The 23095-nt window shown below is 43.4% G+C and overlaps 1 protein-coding gene across 2 annotated transcripts in view; it reads right to left on the bottom strand.

The window, feature by feature from the left end:
- Positions 1–216: 216 nt before the first annotated feature.
- zfand3 (zinc finger, AN1-type domain 3) overlaps positions 217–23095 on the bottom strand; it is a 50520-nt gene continuing 27641 nt past the window's right edge. The window contains exons 2-6 of one of the 2 annotated variants that reach the window (XM_014126162.2): positions 19320–19360; positions 17012–17200; positions 11996–12064; positions 7652–7822; positions 217–2490 (exon numbers count right to left, since the gene is read on the bottom strand). In XM_014126162.2, coding sequence (XP_013981637.1) covers positions 2336–2490; positions 7652–7822; positions 11996–12064; positions 17012–17200; positions 19320–19360 — 625 coding nt within the window. In that variant the 3' untranslated portion in view covers positions 217–2335. The remainder of the gene's footprint in view (positions 2491–7651; positions 7823–11995; positions 12065–17011; positions 17201–19319; positions 19361–23095) is intronic. The other variant, XM_014126163.2, reaches the window with a different exon arrangement.

Below are 23095 nucleotides of genomic sequence, written 5' to 3'. Positions count from 1 at the left end.
CTGCACACAGACACCATACACACTCGCCGTTGGAATAGGATGTACGCACATTCATACAAGAGCTGACGACATACGCATGTTTGTTCTGAGTTGCATATTTCTACCGAAACGTTCAAGTTGTGCCCCGCTGAACACGGCCCAGTGTTTGTTCATGCTCCTCCCTCCATCCATCTCTCCAGCAGACATGAGACATTGACCACACTACACCTCCTCTCATCCAGTTTATTACTTTATTTTTCAGCACAAAAGGGAACAAAAGAAAACGAAGGCTACAGAATTCTCTTATCCATTTTTTCTTACAAAGTAAAACAAAAAATGCAGCACTATGCTAATGTGTAAGTAAAATAACATTTCAAAAAACAAAGAGGGTTAAATAAGGATTTTTCTTTAAGATACACAATATTATTTTACGACAATTCAATTTCTATTCAATTTTTCCTCCGCGCTCTGCTTGTAGCCCTACAGCCCCACCTATGGCCAGGCCCCAACCCCTCACTCAGTGTTCGCTCTTTGGCAAGAAAGAAAAAGGTAGGTGTGTGGTGTGTGTGTGTGTGTGTGTGTGTGTGTGTGTGTGTGTGTGTGTGTGTGTGTGTGTGTGTGTGTGTGTGTGTGTGTGTGTGTGTGTGTGTGTGTGTGTGTGTGTGCGCGCGTGCGTGTGTGTGTGTGTGTGCGTGCGCGCGCGAGAGAGAGAGAGAGAGAGAGAGAGCAAGTGAGAAAATCAATACTGTGGAGAAATGAGAATGAAAGAGGGAAGGATTAATGGAGAGTAAGGTGGGTGAGAGCAAGACATGCTGTCTGGAAATGGAATGGAGAGAGTGAAAGGAGAGAGGGAGAAAGACAGTGGTGTGCGTCGGGCAAGGGCAGGAAGAAGAGAATCTGTGAAAGAAAGAGGGCGTTAGAATCCCAACTGAGGTGTCGGGGATGGCATCGAGAGACAGAGGCGTCGCAGAAACATTTCAAACAGTGGGGGCTGATGGGAAATGAAGTCCATGGCTAAGATATTATGGGTTATATCGAGTGAAACCTGAACAACCATGAGCGTCCTACTGAAGAACTTTGTCAAAGTTTCTCCACAAATTCAGCACAGTCCAATGTGTACCAATTGATTTTGCTTAACTGTCCTTGTGCTCTGCGCTCGTGGGCTGAACCGTAAGTAAAAGAGTGTTTGTGTATGTATGTGCGCATGTGAACTGTGCAGGGGGAACCAGATTCCGATAGAGGCACATATAGAGGTCTCGTGAGAGCTCTTTGCTTTTGTGTCCATCTTAGAAGTTTATCCTTGGCCAGCACCCATAGTAGCATGAACATCATGGCCAAAGGAAAACTCAAGGGGTGTGTTTTCCGTCTCCATAGCGACTAAAACTCACTCGGGGAGATGGATTAAATCCCTGACAGACAGACTGTTCCATTTTGAATCCAACCCCCTAACTTGGGGACGATCGGTGCCTGTTGTCTAGAAAGAAAGTTCTCTCTCCCAAGTTACAGAAAATGGCTGCTGTGTCAACAGCAGCAGGCAGGTCAGAAAGGGAGGGGGTAAGGGGAAGGGAGTTGCAATAGTCCAACCCTCCCCTTACTCTCCCCCCTATAAACCCCTCTCATTGGATTCTCCCACAATCTGAGGTGGTGGTGATGATGATAGGGACAGTAGCAATAAGCAGCGGAGGGGTATAGTTTTTTCTGAACAGGGATGTCCCTGATCTGGAGATGGGAGGGGTTAAGGCTGAGAAGCAGAGGTGGGTAAGACATGCTCAAAAGTTATAGGTCAAAATCACAAAACAGTGGAGGGAGAGGGATTCAAGAGATGTCTTAGGATGGTAGGTGCCCCTTAGGTACAGATCTAAGATCAGCTTAACCTCCCTTGCATCATACCCTTAATCACTGGGTTGACTTGAACTAAAAACTTCATCCCACTCTGTGATAATAGTGATAAAATGAGGGGGCTCTGGTCTTTATTATGAGGTTGGCAGACAGGGAAGTTCCAGATAGGTGGCTTTAGCAGTCCTTTGTCAGGGCGCGAAAACTAGAAGTGCTTTGTCTGCTTATTTGAGGTAAGAGCATTGTCACAACAAAAAGGGGCACTGGGGAAAAAAGTGAGTATAAAGTGAGCATTTGTCTCCGTCCCCATTTGCCACCTTTTCCCCGAAGTCTCCACTTACACACTTTCTCACATTGATTAACAACGCAGCCAATGCTTTACACCAATCCTATACTTTTATGAAATCCATGACGGGGTCTGTACAAGTGCACATTTCTGGATAAAGATGAATGATTTAGGACGCAGTCTCTTTCCTCTTCCTCGCTCTCATCGTCGGGGTTGGGGATGGGGGGGGGGTGTTCAGGAGCACTCCTCACCGATGCGCTGGCATGAGCGACCCACCTTGCGATCCAGCTTGACCATCTTGAGGACGGCCTCTTCGCGCCCGCGCCCCAGGTGGTCGAAGAGGCAGTCGTGTTGCTCGGGCAGCCGGTGGAGCATGCAGAACACATAGCCTGTTGGTGAGAAAGTGATATGTTTTTTACTTTTTATATAGAGCATGAGTTGACACACACCCAAAAATGTTGAAGAGGTGCTGACTATGCTCTTTGCCGAACGGAACGAGTGTGATCGTATACTCCCTTAAAAGACCTTTGCTTGAAAAATGAGAAAAAAGCATTATCAATAGTAATGTTTGTCCATTTTGAGAAGCTGTAGCCAGTATACACTCTCTCAAAATAGTCTGAATTAATCTAACAAGAAATCTGTCATTCATTTTGACATTTTGCACGAATAGATCTTAGTCGCACAATTTTACATCTAAGTAAGATGTTTGGTGAAGCATTTCTCAATGAAAAATGTGCATGAAAATGAGTCGTCTCAGTGAAAGACTTTATTGAAGAATCCATACTGTTGACCAATCACCGATGAAGGGGCGTAGACTTCGGCTCTGAACTTCGGCTTGCCTCCAGAAAAAATGTGTGCCCAAACAGCCGAAAAAACCCTCACCGAAGTCCAAAAGTAACAAAAACATCACAAAATGTCATCATAATATATGTACAAACTCTACCGAACTGTTTCGGCGGGGAAGCATACACCTTATGGACATTTCCAAACCTAAATACATGTAATGCATTCTTCAACATAGGGGAGTGGTGGAGTGGGGAGAAAATGAGGCAGGAGTAACGTTGTTCTCCTTTTTCAATTGGTTGACAGATGTGTCGTTGCACCAATAGTTAAACTCCCTTACTTTTCTGGCCCTCCCCCAGTATTTTTAGGCATCATTTTGTCCTGTTTGGGAGCATCCTTGTTGTTAGGCTACATATTTTGATAGTAACGGGCAGGAAAGGGGGACAAAGAAGATTAAATGAAGATGTGAATAGATAGAAAGGAGATTAAGAGAGGAGATGGAGAAGGGGAGCAAGGGCGCAGGAGAGTGTACTTTTAAAAATTCTTTCAAAAGTTAAATTGGGCACAGACCACGATCCCAAGTTAGCTAGCTACAGTATAGCGGCAACATTTTCTCTAATACGTCAATACATCCAGATCCAATTCAATAGAACAGAGACAAGCAAATGCATCTCCACATTGTATAGCTTCAACCCCAGCTAATGCAATTGCAGCTAATGCAGCTACCAGGGCTTTGTGGAGGGCTGACACAATGGAGACTCAGTGGGGAGGATCGCTGGTGGTAGTGTCTTCACTGGCAATGATACTCAGGCAGCTTAACTCCTAAGGGCTGATTTGAAATCAGGTATCTTTGACTGACAATGATACTCAGGCTGGAGTGCATTGAAGAAGGTGGGTGTTGTACCTCCTAATGACTGACTCGAGGTCAGTCCTAGCTCCTAAGAATTGATTTGTGATGACATGTTTCAGGTGTAGAGTATTGAAGACAGGCGTTGTAGCTTCTAAGGACTGATTTGAGATTCGGTGTTTGATGTACTCATTGGTGTTCTCGTGAGCACAGAACTGAGAACAGAGTATAATAGCATTAGAATACTTTATTCTCTATACTCTGTTCTCAGTTCTTCAAAGTATTCTAATGCTATTATACTCTGTTCTCAGAGTATAATAGCACACTCCAGCCTGAGTATCATTGTCAGCCAAAGATCCCTGATCTCAAATCAGCCCTTAGGAGCTAAGCTGCCTGAGTATCATTGCCAGTGAAGACACTACCACCAGCGATCCTCCCCATTGTGTCGGCCCTCCACAAAGCCCTGGTAGCTGAAAGGAGTCTCAATAATACAGAGAGCGAGAGCGACTCGTTAGTTACGTTGGGAGTCTTAATGTATTCGTTAATATGCATAATGTTCCTGACAGCGACGAACACTGATTAAAGTCTCAGAGCGACAGCGACCGAAGCGCCCTTTAATTGAAGAGTGGCGGAGGCAATTATTAAGCCATGCACAGGAATGAATAAAGAAAGATGTGGTAGTGTGTGGGGTGGTGTGTTGCTACAGCGGGGCTAGCATGGAGCCGAAGGTAAAGGTGGAAGAGGGAGTGGCTGATAGACGCAAAAGGAGAGTGGGATAGGGGAGAGCGGGGCTTGGTGGGAGTATGAGGAGAAAGAGGTTTGGTGACTAAAGTAACTGATGTGTGTTAACAGTTAACACACAACTTCAAATAGAGCATGGTTAATATAAGATAAAGGGACAAAACTATTGCTATTGTACACAAAAACGTTCACAGCCAAAAACAAAGCACAGCCAATAGATAAACGGATCAAGTGAGGTACTTCTACTGACAAACGGCAGGGAAAACGCTTTCTCGAGTGATAATTTTGCTGTGAAAATGTTGCTAGCTCTAAACAGAAGGTGCCATCAATTTGGCGGCGAAGCATTCAGTCACTAACAGCGAGACGTGTCATTAAGCCATCATTAGAATGACTCGTTGTCATAATAAATAGCAGTGCTTCGCAAGCACCGGCGTTGGCTTCAGTAATGACACATTAAGTAGCCTACAACTACTGCTTTGTGGCTGAAATGATAGGCTTACTAACATGATATGACTTATCAGATATATATATATAGCTAAGCCTTAAAGAGGTAGCTCATTCAAAGTGATTTAGACTATTGATTTGTACTTGCTGTTGACAACATGAAAATAGGGGTAGTCAACTATGCTAGTGCTAAATATTAGTAAAGTAATCAACACCAAGTTAGTTTAGCTGATTATCTATGTCCATCAAGTTGTCTCTAAGCTGAGGTATGGCCAATCAGAGTTGGGGGTCACTTCCCTTTTAATTCAGTCAATTCAGGACGTGACCTGAAATTCCATTTAACATTTTCTTAATAAAATAAAAAAGTTACGAATATTGGAATTTCAGTTAACTTACTGCAATGAAATGGAATTTACCCCAACCCTGTGGCCTATTTCTTTGAGTGAGGCCTCCGTCTAAATCTATGCCTCCAGGTCTGCAGTTCTAGAAGACGAGGGTAAAGCAACTTATACGTCAGTTCTTAACTCTGACGAGTTGAGCCTTTAAGTATGAAGTTTCATTTTTATGAAAAACAAGTTCATTAGCTCAAAGTAGGTTTCTTAAAACAGTATTACAGTTTTGTGTGTCAAGTACAAAATCTCAGTCCAGTTCTAATGCTCTCGAGGCAAGTAAAGAAAGAGTATCACTTTTTGTCCCGGAATGAGGCCTAAACAAAAGCAGAAATGTGCTGTTCGATTTGTATTACCACTGAGAAATATCAGCACAGTATATTTGTCAAGTTTGAGTATATACAGTGCATTTGGAAAGTATTCAGACTCCTTGCCTTTTTCCACATTTTGTTACGTTACAGCCTTATACTGAAATGGATTAAATTGTTGCTTTTCCTCAATCTACACACACTTCATAATGACAAAGCAAAAACAGGTTTAGAATTCTTTGCAAATGGATTAAAAACAAAAACACTGAAATATCACATTTACATAAGGATTCCGACCTTTTCCTCAAAACTTTGTTGAAGAACCTTTGGCAGCAATTATAGCCTTGAGTCTCCTTGGGTATGATGCTGCAAGCTAGGCACACCTGTATTTGGCAAGTTTCTCCCATTCTTCTTTGCAGATCCTCTCAAGCTCTGTCAGGTTGGATGGGGAGCGTCGCTTCACAGCTATTTTCACATCTCTCCAGAGATGTTCGATCAGGTTCGAGTATGGGCTCTGGCTGGGCCACTCAAGGACATTCAGAGACTTGTCCTGAAGCAACTCCTGCGTTGTCTCAGCTGTGTGCTTAGGGTCATTGTCCTGTTGGAATGTGAACCTTCACCCCAGTCTGAGGTCCTGAGCGCCCCGAAGCAGGTTTTCATCAATAATCTCTCTGTACATTGCTCTGTTCATCTTTCCCTCGATCTTGACAAGTCTCCCAGTCCCTGCTGCTGAAAAACATCCCCACAGCATGATGCTGCCACCACCATGCTTCACCGTAGGGATGGTGCCAGGTTTCATCCAGATGTGATGCTTGGCATTCAGTTCAAAGAGTTCAATCTTTGATTTATCAGACCAGAGAATCTTGTTTCTCATGGTCTGAGAGTCTTTAGGTGCCTTTTGGCAAACTCCAAGCGGGATGTCATGTGCCTTTTCCAGAGGAGTGGCTTCCGTCTGGTCACGCTACCATAAAGGCCTGATTGGTGGAGTGCTGCAAAGATGGTTGTCCTTCTGGAAGGTTCTCCCATCTCCACAGAGGAACTCTGGAGCGCTGTCAGAGTGACCATTGGGTTCTTGGTCACCTCCCCGGATTCTTGGTCAGGCCCTTTTCCCCGGATTTCTCAGTTTGGCCGAGCAGCCAGCACTAGGAAGAGTCTTGCTGGTTACAAACTTCTTCCATTTAAGAATGGAGGCCACTGTGTTCTTGGGGACCTTCAACGCTGCAGAAATGTTTTGGTGTCATTCCCCAGATCTGTGCCTCGACACAATCCTGTCTCGGAGCTTTATGGACAATTCCTTCAACCTCATGGCTTGGTTTTTGCTCTGACATGCACTGTCAACTGTGGAACCTTATATAGTGGTGTGCCTTTCCAAATCATGTCCAATCAATTGAATTTACCACAGGTGGACTCCATTCAAGTTGTAGAAACATCTCAAGGATGATCAATGGAAACAGAATGCCCAAGCTCAAATTTGAGTTGTATAGCAAAGGGTCTGAATACTTAGGTAAATAAGGTATATTTCTTTATTTTTAATACATTGTCATTATGGGGTATTGTGTGTAGATTGATGAGAAACATGCTTTATTTAATCCATTTTAGAATAAGGCTGTAGCCTATCAAAATGTGGAAAAAGTCAAGGGGTCTGAATACTTTCCGAATGCACTGTACTGTGTGTCAACACAGGAATGTTAGCATACCTGCATTTGTATGAGAACGAGTGTGTGTGAGTGTAAGCATGTATGAGCCTCTGTATTTGCTTGCATGTGTATAAGCGTCCCATATGTCTGTGTAACCTTTATTTTAAATAGGAAAGTCAGTTAAGAACAAATTCTTATTTACAATGACGGCCTAACCCGGACGACACTGGGCCAATTGTGAGACGTCGTATGGGACTCCCAAAACCGTCCGGATGTTATACAGCCTGGATTCGAACCAGGGACTGTAGTGACGCACTGCAAGTCAGTGCAAGAGGCCTTAGACCGCTGAGCCACTCGGGAGACATGTAGGCCTATGTTTTTATGAGTGCATGTGTACTGACCACAGCGGCAGGAGCCCAGCTCTTGCTGTACCAGCTCCAGTTTGGTTTGGCATCGGTGGCAGCGCCGGCTTCTCTTCTGCTTGGGACCCCCGTGGGTAGATAACGACTCCTTAGACCCGGGGCCCACCCGTGCTCTCTTCTCTGGGGATGCGTCACTCTCTGACTCAGAGGCTGCTCGCACACAAAAAGAAAACACACACAAAAAGGCCACACCAATCCATTAATAGTGTGTTTTAATGAAGGGTCGTTTGCGAACAAACGGCTCTTTTTGAACAAATCTTCATGGTGAACGTCAGGAACCTAATCACATCGATGAACGAGATGTTCATTTGGCTCGCTGATTTGCATACTGCTAATTGAGGTCAAAACAAAGTTTTACTGAAGATAAGTTACAAAATAATTATAAGTCTAAGCCTTCGGTGGGTTCTATGCTGACATATGTAATTTTTTAAAGATCGCTAAATGATCCATAGAATGACTATTAGCAATAAAATATTGAATTTGACCTTTACTATAGTCCAGTGAAATGAACATGATTCCATGTGTTATTTCATACTTTTGATGTATTCACTATTATTCTACCATACAGAAAATTAAGAATAACCCTAATATGTACACATATATACACACACACACACAGACAGTTGAAGTCGGAAGTTTACATACACTTAGGTTGGAAACCCTAAGTGGAAACCCCAACACCACTCCACAAATTTCTTGTTAACAAACTATCGTTTTGACAAGTTGGTTAGGACATCTACTTTGTGCATGACACAAGTCATTTTTCCAACAATTGTTTAGACAGATTATTTCACGTATAATTCACTGTATCACAATTCCAGTGGGTCAGAAGTATACATACACTAAATTGACTGTGACTTTAAACAGCTTGGAAAATTCCAGAAAATGATGTCATGGCTTTAGAAGCTTCTGATAGGCTAATTGACATCATTTGAGTGAATTGGAGGTTTATATGTGGATGTATTTCGAGGCCTACCTTCAAACTCAGTGCCTCTTTGCTTGACATCATGGGAAAATCAAAAGAAATCAGCCAAGACCTCAGAAAATAAATTCTAGGCCTCCACAAGTCTGGTTCATCCTTGGGAGCAATTTCCTAACGCCTGAAGGTACCACGTTCATCTGTACAAACAATAGTGCGCAAGTATAAACACCATGGGACCACGCAGCCATCATACCGCTCAGGAAGGAGACGCGTTCTGTCTCCTAGAGATGAACGTACTTTGGTGCGAAAATTGCAAATCTATCCCAGAACAAGAGCAAAGGACCTTGTGAAGATGCTGGAGGAAACAGGTACAAAAGTATCTATATCCACACTAAAACAAGTCCTATATCGACTTAACCTGAAAGGCTGCTCAGCAAGGAAGAAGCCACTGCTCCAAAACCGCCATAAAAATCCAGACTACTGTTTGCAACTGCACATGGGGACACATGGCCACAGTCAACTTAGTGTATGTAAACTTCTGACCCACTGGAATTGTGATACTGTGAATTAGAAGTTACATAATCTGTCTGTAAACAATTGTTGGAAAAATTACTTGTGTCATGCACAAGGTAGATGTCCTAACCGACTTGCCAAAACTATAGTTTGTTAACAAGAAATTTGTGGAGTGGTGTTGGGGTTTCCACTTAGGGTTTCTAACCTAAGTGTATGTAAACTTCCGACTTCAACTATACATACCCCAACAAGAAGCCATGGATAACAGGCAACACTTGCACTGAGCTAAAGGGTAGAGCTGCCACTTTCAAGGAGCGGGACTCTAACCCGGAAGTTTATAAAAAATCCCGCTATGCCCTCCGACAAACCATCAAACAGGCAAAGAGTCAATACAGGACTAAGATCGAAACGTACTACACCGGCCTGACGCTCGTCAGATGTGGCAGGGCTTGCAAGCTGCCCAATGGCACTAGCCTACCAGACGAGATAAATAACTTCTATGCTCGCATTGAGGCAAGTAACACAAACGTGCATGACAGCATCAGCAGTTCCGGACAACTGTGTGATCACGCTCTCTGCAGCCGAAGTGAGTAAGACCTTTAAACAGGTCAACATTCACAAGGCTGCTGGGCCAGACGGATTACCAGGACGTGTACTCCGAGCATGCGCTGACCAACTGGCAAGGGTCTTCACTGACATTTAACCTCTCCCTGTCTGAGTCTGTAATGACTACCTCTCCCTGCCTAAATGACTACTGACCCATAGCACTCACGTCTGTAGCCATGGAGTGCTTTGAAAGGCTGGTCTTGGCTCACATCAACACCATTATCCCAGAAACCCTAGACTCACTTCAATTTGCATACCACCACAACAGATCCACAGATGATGCAATTTCTATTGCACTCCACACTGCCCTTTCCCAACTGGACAAAAGGAACACCTATGTGAGAATGCTATTCATTGACTACAGCTCAGCGTTCAACACCACAGTGCCCTCAAAGCTCATCACTAAGCTAAGGACCCTGGGACTAAACACCTTCCTCTGTAACTGGATTCTGTACTTGTCAAAGACTCCAGCCACCCTAGTCATAGACTGTTCTCTCTGCTACTGCACGGCAAGCGGTACCGGAGTGCCAAATCCAGGTCCAAGAGGCTTCTTAACAGCGTCTACCCCCAAGCCAGAAGACTCCTGAACAGCTAATCAAATGGCTACCCAGACTATTTGCATTGCCCCATCCTACGCTGCAGCTAATCTCTGTTACCTATGCATAGCCACTTTAACAACCCTACCTGCATGTACATAATTACCTCAATTACCTCAACACCGGTGCCCCCCGCACATTGACACATTGACTCTGTACCGGTACCCCCTGCATATAGCCCTGCTATTGTTATTTACTGCTGCTCTTTAATTATTTGTTATTCTTATCTCTTACTTTTTTAGGGATTTTCTTCAAACTGCATTGTTGTTTAAGGGCTTGTGAGTAAGCATTTCACTGTAAGGTGAAACACTTACTCATGTTGTACTCGGTGCGTGTGACAGATAAAATTTGATTTGAGACGTGTTTGTGCCGTCATGTGCATTAGTAGCACAATTTCAAACCTTTTTACATTCGTTTTTACTTATGTTGACTTTCCCATATTGATTTTAAGTTTCGGCAGACTTTTCTTAGCGGATGTACAATCATCGCAAATTCAATTATGGGGCGTTTCAGGCCCCGAAGTGAACATAACTGTACACTTGCAAACTCGATCAAAAACAAGGGCTGAGGAGCTTACGTTGCGAACTTCCCTTGTTTGGCTAATCATTTGGACCAACTTCCAAGATGGTGACGGGGATTCCCCCAAGGGCATAAGACGAGGGTAAGTGGACGAGGGTGTCTTTTATGAGTTTGAAATGCAGCCAAGGGCTTGATGATAAGTTGAATCAGGTGTCCTACATCAAATACAAGGAACGGCTGAGGGTCCCCAAGGAGATGTTTGAGAAATGCTGCATTGGGATAATTAAAGCATTTCCCCCATCACATTCTACAACAAAATAACAGACAACAATGATACCCATATACAGTACTTTAGTTAAAATGGCTGCCATTGAAGAAATTAGTCAAGCATCTGCCCAGTAGTCAATTTTAGGTCAGGATTTTTCTCCTCCATCCCAGAGACGTTTCTTTCCTCCTTGGTTCGGCTGTGGAACAAAGATCTTGGCTCGATACATATCTGAGAACTAGGCGAAGTTGACCGGCGAATCTTTGGCATTCACGATCGATTCCTCCGCGCCGGTTATCCTATGGAATCTCTCTGGGTGCACCATGTAAGGAATAAGGTGCAATTTGGAATGCAGAACTCCCTTTGGTATCTCCAGTCTTTCTGCCTTTTTAATGGGTCTTCTTTTTAGCAGCGAGGGTAGAAACATGTGATCTCCAGCAGGGGAAGTGGAGTCCCTTAGTCGTTTAAGTCTCGCTGACAAATGTGTGTGTGCGTGCATGTGTGTCCACTCCTTAATGTCAACCTTAATAAGATAGAAAGGCCAAATATTGCAGCCATATTACATAATACTGGAGAGCCTAAACTATGGTCACTTCACTTACTTTCTCACTGAAATGCGGGTGGTGTTTCAATTGCATGGGGAATATACTTAATGAAAACTACCTAACAAATGTGAGGTAGTCTACTTTCCCCATATCGCCCCTTATTGCTTTCAATTTACAGTCTACCTATCGGGTCAATTAACTCTGCCATTTTGGATCAATTAACAGTGGTTGATTCCAATTCCCTCCGACACCAGTCTCACTCCATTCCGGCTCCGTTAAGTAGAGTTGACAGGCCCGTAGTGGGAACACGGCGCCTGACACGGAAACCTAGTGTTAGGTCCGTCGAGGCGTAGCTACCTGAGTTGCAGGGCCGTTTTGTGGGGGTGGATACTAGTATGCCGTGGGCTGTGTCTGTGCTGGAGACTTCTGGAAGAGAAAGGGAAAAAAGAAGGAAAAGAGAGACTTGTGGTTGGTGCAATCCATCAACTACAAAGAGCAGACTGACAGACATGGAGGGTCAAGGCATGATGCAATCTTGTTATTTTCTGACTATGTGTATGTATATATATATATATATATATATATATATATTTTTTTTTTTTTAATTATTATTATTTTATTTTTTTCTTCCCCCATGTATTTTTCCGTGGAGGCATTTAATAGACTAATGTTGTTTTGTGGCCCTAGGCATTTTACGTTTGGATAGAGTCACCTATTTAGAAGTGAAACAACACAGTTTTACAGTTCAATTTGTAGAATTGTAGATAATTGTCAGTGTCAGTTATGTGGAGGTGAGGATAGAGTCATGCGCAGGACACAGAACTGAGTAAAATAACGTACTTTTACTCTCAAAGAAACTCATAAGTCAAAATCCACGCAGGGATAAATAATCCTGACACAAAACAACTAACACGATGACAAGAAAACAATCAGGCACAAAACATAATGAGAACCAGAGGGTTAATATCAAGACATAACAAATGGAAAAAGAGGTAGCTAGAAAGCCGGTGACGATCACCGCCGAACAAGGAGAGGCATCAACTTCGGCGGAAGTCGTGACAATAATTATATAGGCGTAAGGCGGCCAATGCTGAATCTCTGACTTACTCAAACCTTTCTAGACTTCCTGGAACAGCAACTTGGCAGCATTAATCCTTTTCGTGACATATAAATGGTATCCAATGAATGGGATCCAAATTAGCTTTACATTTGGCTTACTTAGCTACCTATGATATATTTTATTTTATTATTTCTCCCCAATTTTGTGGTATCCAATTGGTAGTTACAGTCTTGTCTCATCATTGCAACTCCCGTATGGACTCGGGAGTGGCGAAGGTCGAGAGCCGCGCGGCCTCAAAACACGACCCAACCAAGCCACACTGCTTCTTGACACAATGACCGCTTAACCCGGAAGCCAGCCACACCAATGTGTTGGAGGAAACACTGTACACCTGGCAACCGTGTCAGCCCGGCCCACCACAGGAGTCACTAGAGCGCAATGGGACAAGGACATCCCTGCCGGCCAAACCCTCCCCTAACCCAGACGACCCTGGGCCAATTGTGCGCCGCTCCATGGGTCTCCCGGTCGCGGCCGGCTGCGACAGAGCCTGGACTCGAACCAGGATCTCTAGTGCCTTAGACCACTGCGCCACTCGGGAGGCCCTAGCCTGATATCTAATCTGCGTCTGACATGTCTTGGTCTTACAGAGGATGAATTGATGTTGAAAAACCAAGAGTCGATATGTGACTGACAAGTCAAGTATCTCACACTAAATCGCTACAGAAATCCGTTTTTTTCGTTCATTTAAATGGGTCCCAGTCATGACAGATCGCTAACTTAAAAGGGGACTGTAACCACCTCTTTGTATACATAACCTGGGCAGATCTTCCAGATAGTGGAAGATCTGCCCAGTACTCCAACTGCCTTCCTTTCTCCCACCTCTCTCTCCTATGTATGCCAGGACAGATATAGACTGGTCTGGGCAGCTCCACCGTTGTTGCAGAAAATAGCAGATGTGTCCTTGGCAATAGCAGGCTCCTGGACTAAAGGAGTAAGTGTGTGTGTTTATTAAAGAAAGCAGACTGTGTGTCTGTCTCATGGAAACACGCAAAATCTGTATTAACTGGAGGTCTAGGAACCACAACGTCTCTGACTTTATCGTGCAATCCCGGTTATGTTTTTTAAATGTACTGTGTATATGACTCGTTTCAGGAAACTAAGTGTATGTCGCACTTCACTACTTCACAGGAGCAGCATTTGAACAAACATTTATTTTTTATCAAAATGCGTTTTTTGGGCTGAAATGCCTTCTGGAACGTTAACTTTCTTGTGCTTTAATAACAAACTTGCATTCCATCCATAAATACGAATACAATTGGTCAATTAGTTGGTTTAGCCACAGAAAAAGTCAGGAACCTTCCCGCTAGCCATGATTGGCTGAGATAATGGGTGGGCTGGACATGCCGAGAGATGAGTTTGGATTGGTCTGCCATGTAGCATGCTTCTGTCTATAACGTGAGCTGTTCAGTACATCTTGACAGTCCTTTTTATCACACTGTTGTTGAAAGATATAACATTAGCCATCAAGAACTACACAAGTTTTGCTACTTTCTATACCACATTGATGCCCTGAATTCAGCAGGTGCTATCGACAGATCAGTTGGAAAAAGTGATGGGCTAATTTCTGCACACGCCACGGTAAGTGTGAACCGGAGTGACTTGACACAACGCTGGCCAAACAGCTACAAACAAAAAGTTAAATGGTTCCAATCTGCCACAAAAGCATTCATCCATGTATACGGGTAGGAATCTAGCTACATTTGCAGATAAGTTTCTAATTTTGTAATTTAAAGCGTACTGTTAGATAACTATCAAACGTTGCTGGCTCGCTAGCTAACGTTAAGTGTATGATCTGTGAAGTAATATGATTCGAATCAGGAATCAATTTACATTGTTAGTTATAGCCTAAGGTTAGCTAGCTAACATTGAAGCTAGTTTGTTAGCTTTAGCTACCTGCAGATTCATACTACAGCTATGACAATGTTTGTATTGGTAGTAGTATGAGTTGGGATTATGCCGGTTCATTGTTTAGCTAGCTAGCTACCTAGCTACATGTCTAAACAAGACTCCACATCGGTCAGATTATTACATGACCCATCAAATTAGCCAAGTGTGTCTGGGTGATTACGGCCATTTCATGAACATGTGTACACGTCTTTACAATAGTGACCCATTCACTTATCTAGATTTGGCTGGGGGTTGGTTACAGCATTTCCTTCACATTACCCATCAACTTAGACAAGTGTGTCGAGTAAATGTCATCAAATAATTATAAAATATTTTATCTGGACACTCTGTTTTTGAATTTCTACTATGCAAGTAACCACTTCACTGTACCGTTTACATGTTCTGTATCCTGTGCATCAATAAACTTCAATTTTATTCGATATAGGGTGGGATTGCCACATAGCCTTACATGTGAATCCTTAAAGATATGGATGGGGCTAAGGCTTAAGAGTACGGAACGCCATTTGGGTCTTTGCATGTAAAAAAAGATCCGTGTCAAATAAGCTTGTTGACCAATCAGGACCTGAATATGACTGCACGTCACATAATAATTTAACGCTTTGATACATTTTTTACGTAGTTACTACACATTAATTACACTATCACTCGTATTTCATATGTCACAACGTTTCATCGATACGTATGCTATGATGCTGGTAAAGTTGTCTCGCATACCTACAGTGCTGGTTATAAAAAAAACTAGCTAGCGCATGGATGCAAACGATGTTCTTCCCCAAAAACATAGCAAAACGACAATCTGTTTCAGTAGCTATAGTTAGCAAGCTAACTATCTAGCTTGGTGTCATCATCTAAAATAACCCTAATTTATATGACAGTTCTTATTTGATCAATGGTGGTCTGACCCATCTATGTGAAGCTACCCACAATAATGATTAGCCACAATAGTGAACTTTGCGGTTAGCCTTCAAAATAAAAGTATGTCATTGACAGTGATGCAAATGAATACAAATAGTATAATTATGGCATAATTGAATAGATCATGCTAAACGCGGTTGGAATGTTATATAAAAATCAACAAAAGACAAGCATTTGTTAATTTGACAAAAATCTGTTGAAATCACACTGGATGTATTAGACTTTAGAATTGCATGAGGGGCATACTTATTTCACTGTACAGCCTTACCTATAGATTGTGGATCAATGACATGGGGTATCAGTCTACTCAGTGACACCCAGAGAACATTAGCGTCGTAGCTCTTATTGTGGGACTCTGAAAGAACTGAATTGAGACACATTTATTGTCAACAATAAAGGAAAAACAACACTGCGTGGATGTTTTGGAGTCTGATAACTCTGAGGAGGATGTTGGGAAAAAAATATATTGGGTAGACTGATACCCCATTTCATTGAGCCCCAATCCTTGAGCCCCAATCCTTAGGTAAAGCTGTACAGTGCAACATGAATGTCAATACACTCAATAAGCTGACTGGGGAGGAAATTTCCGTCACAGTCCCGCGATAAGAGCTACAACGCTAATATTTGCGTAATCTTTTCACAGTTGTGTTCTGTGGGTGTCACCGAGTTGACTGATACCCCATTTCATTGCTTCACATTCCAACCTTGTTTGACATAGTCTAAATATGGCATGATTCCACCAATTGTAACCTTTTGCATTACTTTTAAATAGGATTTTATTTTGAAAGCAAACACCAAATTCCAAAATTGTGCCTAATCCTTATTGTGGCTAGCTTCACAACACATAACCTGGTCCAGTCGAGCCTCATGAAGCTAGCTGACTGCTTATAATGCCAGCTTTGGGAAACAGGGTTTAGTAGCTGGCTAGCTATTTCTTTTCATGACCTGAAGTTCAATTTCAATAGGCTAACAATAAGTTGCTACCGAGCTAATACCAGAAGTTGCAGTCCAACACAACATTCTACAATTAAACGGTGTTATTTTACTTGCCAAATTAAAAGCTTATTTAACGCGTCAACGCGTTATTTGACGTGTATCTTTTTTGACACGCAAAGACCCAAACGGCGTTCCATATAAGAGGGTGTGAATGATGCTGAATGGGTATACAAAGACCTCTCCAGTATGTGTACCAAAACAATCAAGGGTCATTTTCTCAAAAGTTACCAAATTCCAAATCAGAATTACTTCCCCATTGTTCCTCAACTGCAGTGTATGATAAACAATTTTCTAGCTTGGAGTCTACTTTTATCCAATGTAAAAAAAAAAAAAATACATTTTCACATAAGACGAATCGAGGCGGTCGATCACATATGTATATATATATAAAAAAAAAACATTCCAAACTGCAGGACATAGGCTCCTGTCCTTACCATCTTGTTCAGGTAGAGGCGTGGCTTCTGTGTTTCCGAGCAACGGGTCCTCTGAGCTGACAGGCGCTGACGAAAGGGATTGGCTACTGCTGCTGCTTGATTCGCTATAGAAGATGACTGACTGGCTGTTGCTTGAGCTGGGGGCAGGCTCTGGGGCACAGTCCTCGCCTGGCTGCTTCTTCTCAATGTCTGCGGTTATACAAGAGAGTGACTAGCGTGGGTGTGTGTTTGTATGTGTGAGAGATGCTGGATTCCAAAATAACTCCTACCCTCTAGACATTTCATTGTGAAGGGGGAGATTGAAGTGTGTGTGCATGTATGTAAGAGAGTATATGTGTGCGTACTGTATATGCTTACTTAAGCGTGTGTGTATATACATACAGTGCATTCAGGAAAGTATTCAAACTCCTTTAATTTCCCCCCCCCCAAAACATTGTTACAGCCTTATTCTAAAATTAATTAAATTGTTTCCCCCCCCATCAATCTACACACAATACACCCATAATGACAAAGCAAAAACAGGTTTTTTGAAATGTTTGCAAATTGAAAAAGTGTAATATCACATTTACATAGGTATTTAGACCCTTTGCTCAGTACTTTGTTGAAGCACCTTTGGTAGCGATTACAGCCTCGAGTCATCTTTGGTATGACGCTACAAGCTTGGCACGTGTATTTGAGGAGTTTCTCCCATTCTTTTCTGCAGATGCTCACAAGCTCTGTCAGGTTGGATAGGGAGCGTCGCTGCACAGCCATTTGTTGCTTAGTTAATTGTCCCGTTGGAATGTGAATCTTCGTCCCAGTCTGAGGTCCTGAGTGCTCTGGAGCAGGTTTTCATCAAGGATCGCTCTGTTCATCTTTGCCTCGATCCTGACTAGTCTCCCAGTCCCTGTCGCTGAAAAACATCCCCACTGCATGATGCTGCCACCACCATGCTTCCTCTAGACGTGACATTTGGCATTCAGGCCAAAGAGTTCAATCTTGGTTTCGTCAGACCAGAGAATCTTGTTTGTCATGGTCTGAGAGATGGTTGTCCTTCTGGAAGGTTCTCCCATCTCCACAGAGGAACTCTGGAGCTCTGTCAGTGACCATCGGGTTTCTTGACCAAGGCCTGACCAAGGCCCTTCTACCCCGATTGCTCAGTTTGTCCAGGCGGCCAGCTCTAGGAAGAGTCTTGGTGGTTCCAAACTTCTTCCATTTAGGAATGATGGAGGCCACTGTGTTCTTAGGGACCTTCAATACTGCAGAATTTATTTGGTACCCTTCCCTAGATATTTTCCTCGACACAATCCTGTCTCGGAGCGCTCACGGACGATTCCTTCGACCTCATGGCTTGGTTTTAGCTCTGACATGCACTGTCAACTGTGGGACCTTATATAGACAGGTGTGTGCCTTTCCAAATCATGTCCAATCAATTGAATTTACCACAGGTGGACTCCAATCAAGTTGTAGAAACATCAAGGATGATCAATGGGAACAGGATCCACCTGAACACAATTTCGAATCTCATTGCAAAGTGTTTGAACACTTATGTAAATAAGGTATTTCAGGTTTGCAAACATTTCTAAAGACCTGTATTCACTTTGACATTATGGACTATTGTGTGTAGATAAGGAATTTTTATTTGATCAATTTTAGTATAAGGCTGCAACATAACAAAATGTGGAAAAAGTCAAGGGGTCTGAATACTTTCCGAATGCAATGTATGCCTCTGTGTATCTCCCCGTGTGTGTGTGTGTGTGTGAGAGTCTGCTTGTTGTGTATGTGTTTGAGAGAGTAGTCGAGAGGTCACACTTAGCCACACACGGCAGGACAGTATGGATCCACTATCCAGCAGTAGGTCTGTGGAGCGTAATGGTGGAGGAGAGAGGGTTTCTCCTCCCTCATCTTCACACAATCCCCCTGTTTACACAGCGTCACTAAAGCCACTCCATGCTGGCCACAGCAGCAGAGCGGGACACCAACTTGTGACAACACAGCAGCAGGGACGTGAACAAACAGATATACGTTCAGTCATGATGGCACTGGCACACACACGTGGGGTACAGGCACGCATACATGCACTCACTCAGGCACTATACCCTCTTACATGCACTCAGACGCCCATGCTCACACTCACACAAACTATACATTTGCATACTCACCTATGCTAACACACACTGCAATTCACATAGTCTCTCCCACGCACGCACACTCTCTCCCCAACACACACAAATCTTTGGTATTGCTGCATGACTCAAAGCCATCTGCTTTAAACTCCCTTAACTCGAGGGGAAAGGGTGTGTCAGGGGAGTTGAGTGGACGCACCTACCCGTAAAACATTTGGAGCAAAGGTTCATGGTTTTGCTGGACCTAAAAAGAAGAGACAATGACAGGTTAGAAAAGGAGATCAGCCCATCACATTATTATTCACAGGACAGGTGTACTTCGGCAAGCCTGATCGCTGCATTCAATATTTTATTTTACTTCATCAGTCTGGCATTCCTCCTTATGGAAACAGTTTGATACTATGTCTGTAACAAAGGAAATTCTTTAAAACTAACTTGTCTGGGATTGGATGGCCTTTAACCAACCAGAGGAGGGCCTAATTCAAAGCACAGTGTTTAGCCACATAGGATTTTGTCCTACACCCACCTGAGAGGATGCTGATTGGACCGGTATTGGACTTATACGTGAAGTGAAACAGAATGGTGAACGCAGAGATCAGGCTGGTTAACCAGGCTGTAATTTTGCATCAATATTGCCTACAATGAAAATGTCCACAAGAGAGACAGCTTGTGGGCCAGTTTTAACATTGGGCAGTGCGGTTTCCTTTATCTGCAGTTAAAAAATGTAAAGTCTTCAGTTCTAAGCAACTTATTTCTCCACATGTAACACGACCACCTAACCAATGCCAAAAAAATTGGCTAGATAAAGACCAAATAAATCGTGCCACATTCAGTATATAAAAATGGACACCCTAAAACAACATAATGTGACAAATAGCCTAAATAAAATAAGTAAATTCTTTCATTGTGTCCAATCCATCATCCTTCACAGTGGACCTGTATGTCCCTTACCTCTGCCAACTTCATAACTTTAATCTACGAAACTTCGCCAGCTAAAGAGGGAGGCTGGCTCGGCTGGTGCTAGCACATGCATAGATCAAATACACCGCTGGAATGCAGATTAAAGTGTTTACATATCCTAAACTTGAACGATTGCTCAGAAAACCAGGTGTTTTAATCAGCATTTGCTTACTTCGAATTTGACCTCACGCCGATTAAGATAAGCAGAGTAAGGAGTTTACATCACTATTGCATAATCTGCCTACTGCCATAATGAGTTTAAAATCGAATTATTACTGTGCATATAAACGTACTCAATGGTGCAGCTGTAGAACTTTGAAGATCTGAGGGCCCATGCCACATCTTTTCAGCCTCCTGAGGAGAAAGACGTGCTGTCGTACCCTTTTCACAATTGTTTGGGTTTGTGTGGACCATGTTCAATTCTTAGTGATGTGGACACTTGATGGTCTTGATCTGCTCCATTACAGCCCCATCAATGTGGTTTCCTGTAGTCCATGATCAGCTCCTTTGTCTTGCTGGCATTGAGGGAGAGGTTGTTATCTTGGCACCACACTGCTAGGTCTGACCACCTCCCTATAAGCTACGTCATCGTCTTTGGTGATCAGTCTTACTATCGTCGTGTCGTCAGCCATGCAGTCATGCCACACAGATGTTGCCTACCTTCACCGCCTGGGGGTGGCCCATCGGAAGTCCAGAATCCAGTTGCAAAGGAAGGGCTTCAGTCCCAGAGTCCTGAGCTTGGTGATGAGCTTGGAAGGGACAATGGGTGTTGAATGCTGAGCTGTCATCAATGAACATAATTCTTACATAGGTATTCCTTTCGTCCAGGTGGGTGACGGCAGTGTGGAGTGCAATAGAGATTGTGTCATCTGTGGATCTGTTGGGGCGGTATGTGAATTGGAGTGGGTCTAGGGTTTCTGGGATAATGGTGTTGATGTGAGCCATGACCAGCCTTTAAAAGCATTTCATGATGTGAGGCAATAATCACTTAGGCAGGTTACCTGGGCGTTCTTGGGCACAGGGACTATGGCAGTCTGCTTGAAATAAGTTGGTCAGGATAGGTTGAAGACACTTGCAAGCTGGTCAGTGCATGCTCTGAGTATATGTCCTGCTATTCGGTCTGGCCCTGTAGTCTTGCGAATGTTCAGCTGTTTAAAAGGTCTTACTCATGGGCCTCCCGAGTGGAGCAGCTGAGGTGCCACTAAAGCCTGGTGTTCGATCCCGGGATGTGTCACAGCCAGCCGTGAACGGGCACCCCATAGGGCGGTGCACAATTGGCCCAGCGCCGTCTGGGTTAAGGGAGGGTTTGATCGGGGGTCTTTCTTTGGCTCATCGTGCTCTAGCGACTCTTTGTGATGGGCTGAGCACCTGCAAATTGACTTCGGTTGTCAGCTGAATGGTGTTTCCTCCGACACATTGGTGCGGCTGGCTTCCGGGTTAAGTAAGCAGTGTGTTAAGAAGCAGTAGTTTGCCTGTCTGAAAAGTAGTTGCATCTTGTGTTTATATTGTTGGTCAGTGTAGAATAGTTTGGATTACTTCCTGACCAATATTGCTGCAACTTTTACCCCCTTCTGGAACGTTGAGGGTTTATCACAGAGATCTTATTTAATTACTAGAGGGGCTAGGGTTTAACCTACATTGAATCGGGTCCCATAGCCCATTTATTGTCCAACTGCAACAGCGCAAATGATAAACAGCCCAAATGACCATTGTTTTTACATGCAGAGCAAAGTATTCTCTCTGCTCACCTTGGCAGTTGAGCTCAATCAAGCCTCAATGTTTCTCTTCCATGGGGAGCAATTTACTCTGTGCCTGGAGTAAAATGCACCTTACCTAGGCTAAGGTTCTTGAACATGGCACCCAAGGCATTGTTGCTCTGTGTTGGCTCATGAAAAGCCTGCTGCGGTGAGGAAGACCTTGCTTGACTGGCAGGCCTATACATTGGACCAGATACCACGCGGAGGGAAATTAATCAACATTGACCGTTAGGCTAGAAAGGTAGGGATTGTTGAGAGGGTGTGACAGCGGCTGTGTGTTTTGTTTTATGGAATTGATGTATCCTAGTTTTAGAGGCTGATACTGTACCTTAGTCTACCACAAACTATCCAGCTAGATAAAAAGAGCAGACATTTATAAAAGGAAAGGCTGTGAATGAATAGGTTGGCATAACATTCTGATGACCACTCTGATAGCACAGCCTCAGACCGTATGTGTGTATTTGTTTCAACTTCTGCTCAACAAAACAGGTGTCGGGATATAACTTGTGTGTGTTGACATTCTCTAAAATCTTAAGCCCCTTCCCTTCCCTCACATTTCTTCATTCTGGAAGGATGAGCTCCTCAGAGCCCTTGGAAGCTTTTATTTTTGCTGCACCTAATTTGGAGGCAAACCAATAAAACATGCTAGGGCTGAATCTTAAACCGAACACTTTGACCACTCGATCATGCGATATGCGTGTTCACCAGTCAATCAAGTCAATCTCCATGGCTAATTGTCGAGTGACCGAGGGCTCCATTGAGCCCTTCAGGCAGCCTCTCTACCAAGTGGGCATCCTGTGTCAACTCGCTGCCCTTGGCAGCAAGTGCTACCCATGAATCTTCATAGTGAATTATGCTACAAGATAGGTTGTGGTAGACTATGCTTGGGAATGGGTTTAGAATATTGGAATATTGACAAAGTGGAAGATAGGATGGAAGTGCGCATCGTCTCAATTCTCTTTTGGCCTGAAACGGTAGCAGACTCGAGTGATCACTATCAATACAGATCAGAAAGTGGCCACTCAATAAAGGGCTCATCGGCCAAGTGTTCAGTTTGAGATTCAGCATAGTAGTCTGCAACTCCAGGCTCCAAAACAACTCAAATCAGTTTAAGCACCTCAGTTTATTTCGTGTGTTTTCTCTACAGTACATTTCACCCCTTAGTGGGGCACACACAGGCCCCCAAAGCACCATTCAGGGCTGCAAAACAAAAACCACCAAAGAATGAAATTGAAACCAAGAGGTCAAATGTTTTTACACCT

Source organism: Salmo salar, chromosome ssa11 (genome assembly GCF_905237065.1).
Source record: "Salmo salar chromosome ssa11, Ssal_v3.1, whole genome shotgun sequence".
Lineage (NCBI taxonomy): Eukaryota > Metazoa > Chordata > Actinopteri > Salmoniformes > Salmonidae > Salmo > Salmo salar.
Note: the sequence above shows the minus strand (reverse complement) of the source record. Positions and strands in the feature narration are given on the sequence as shown.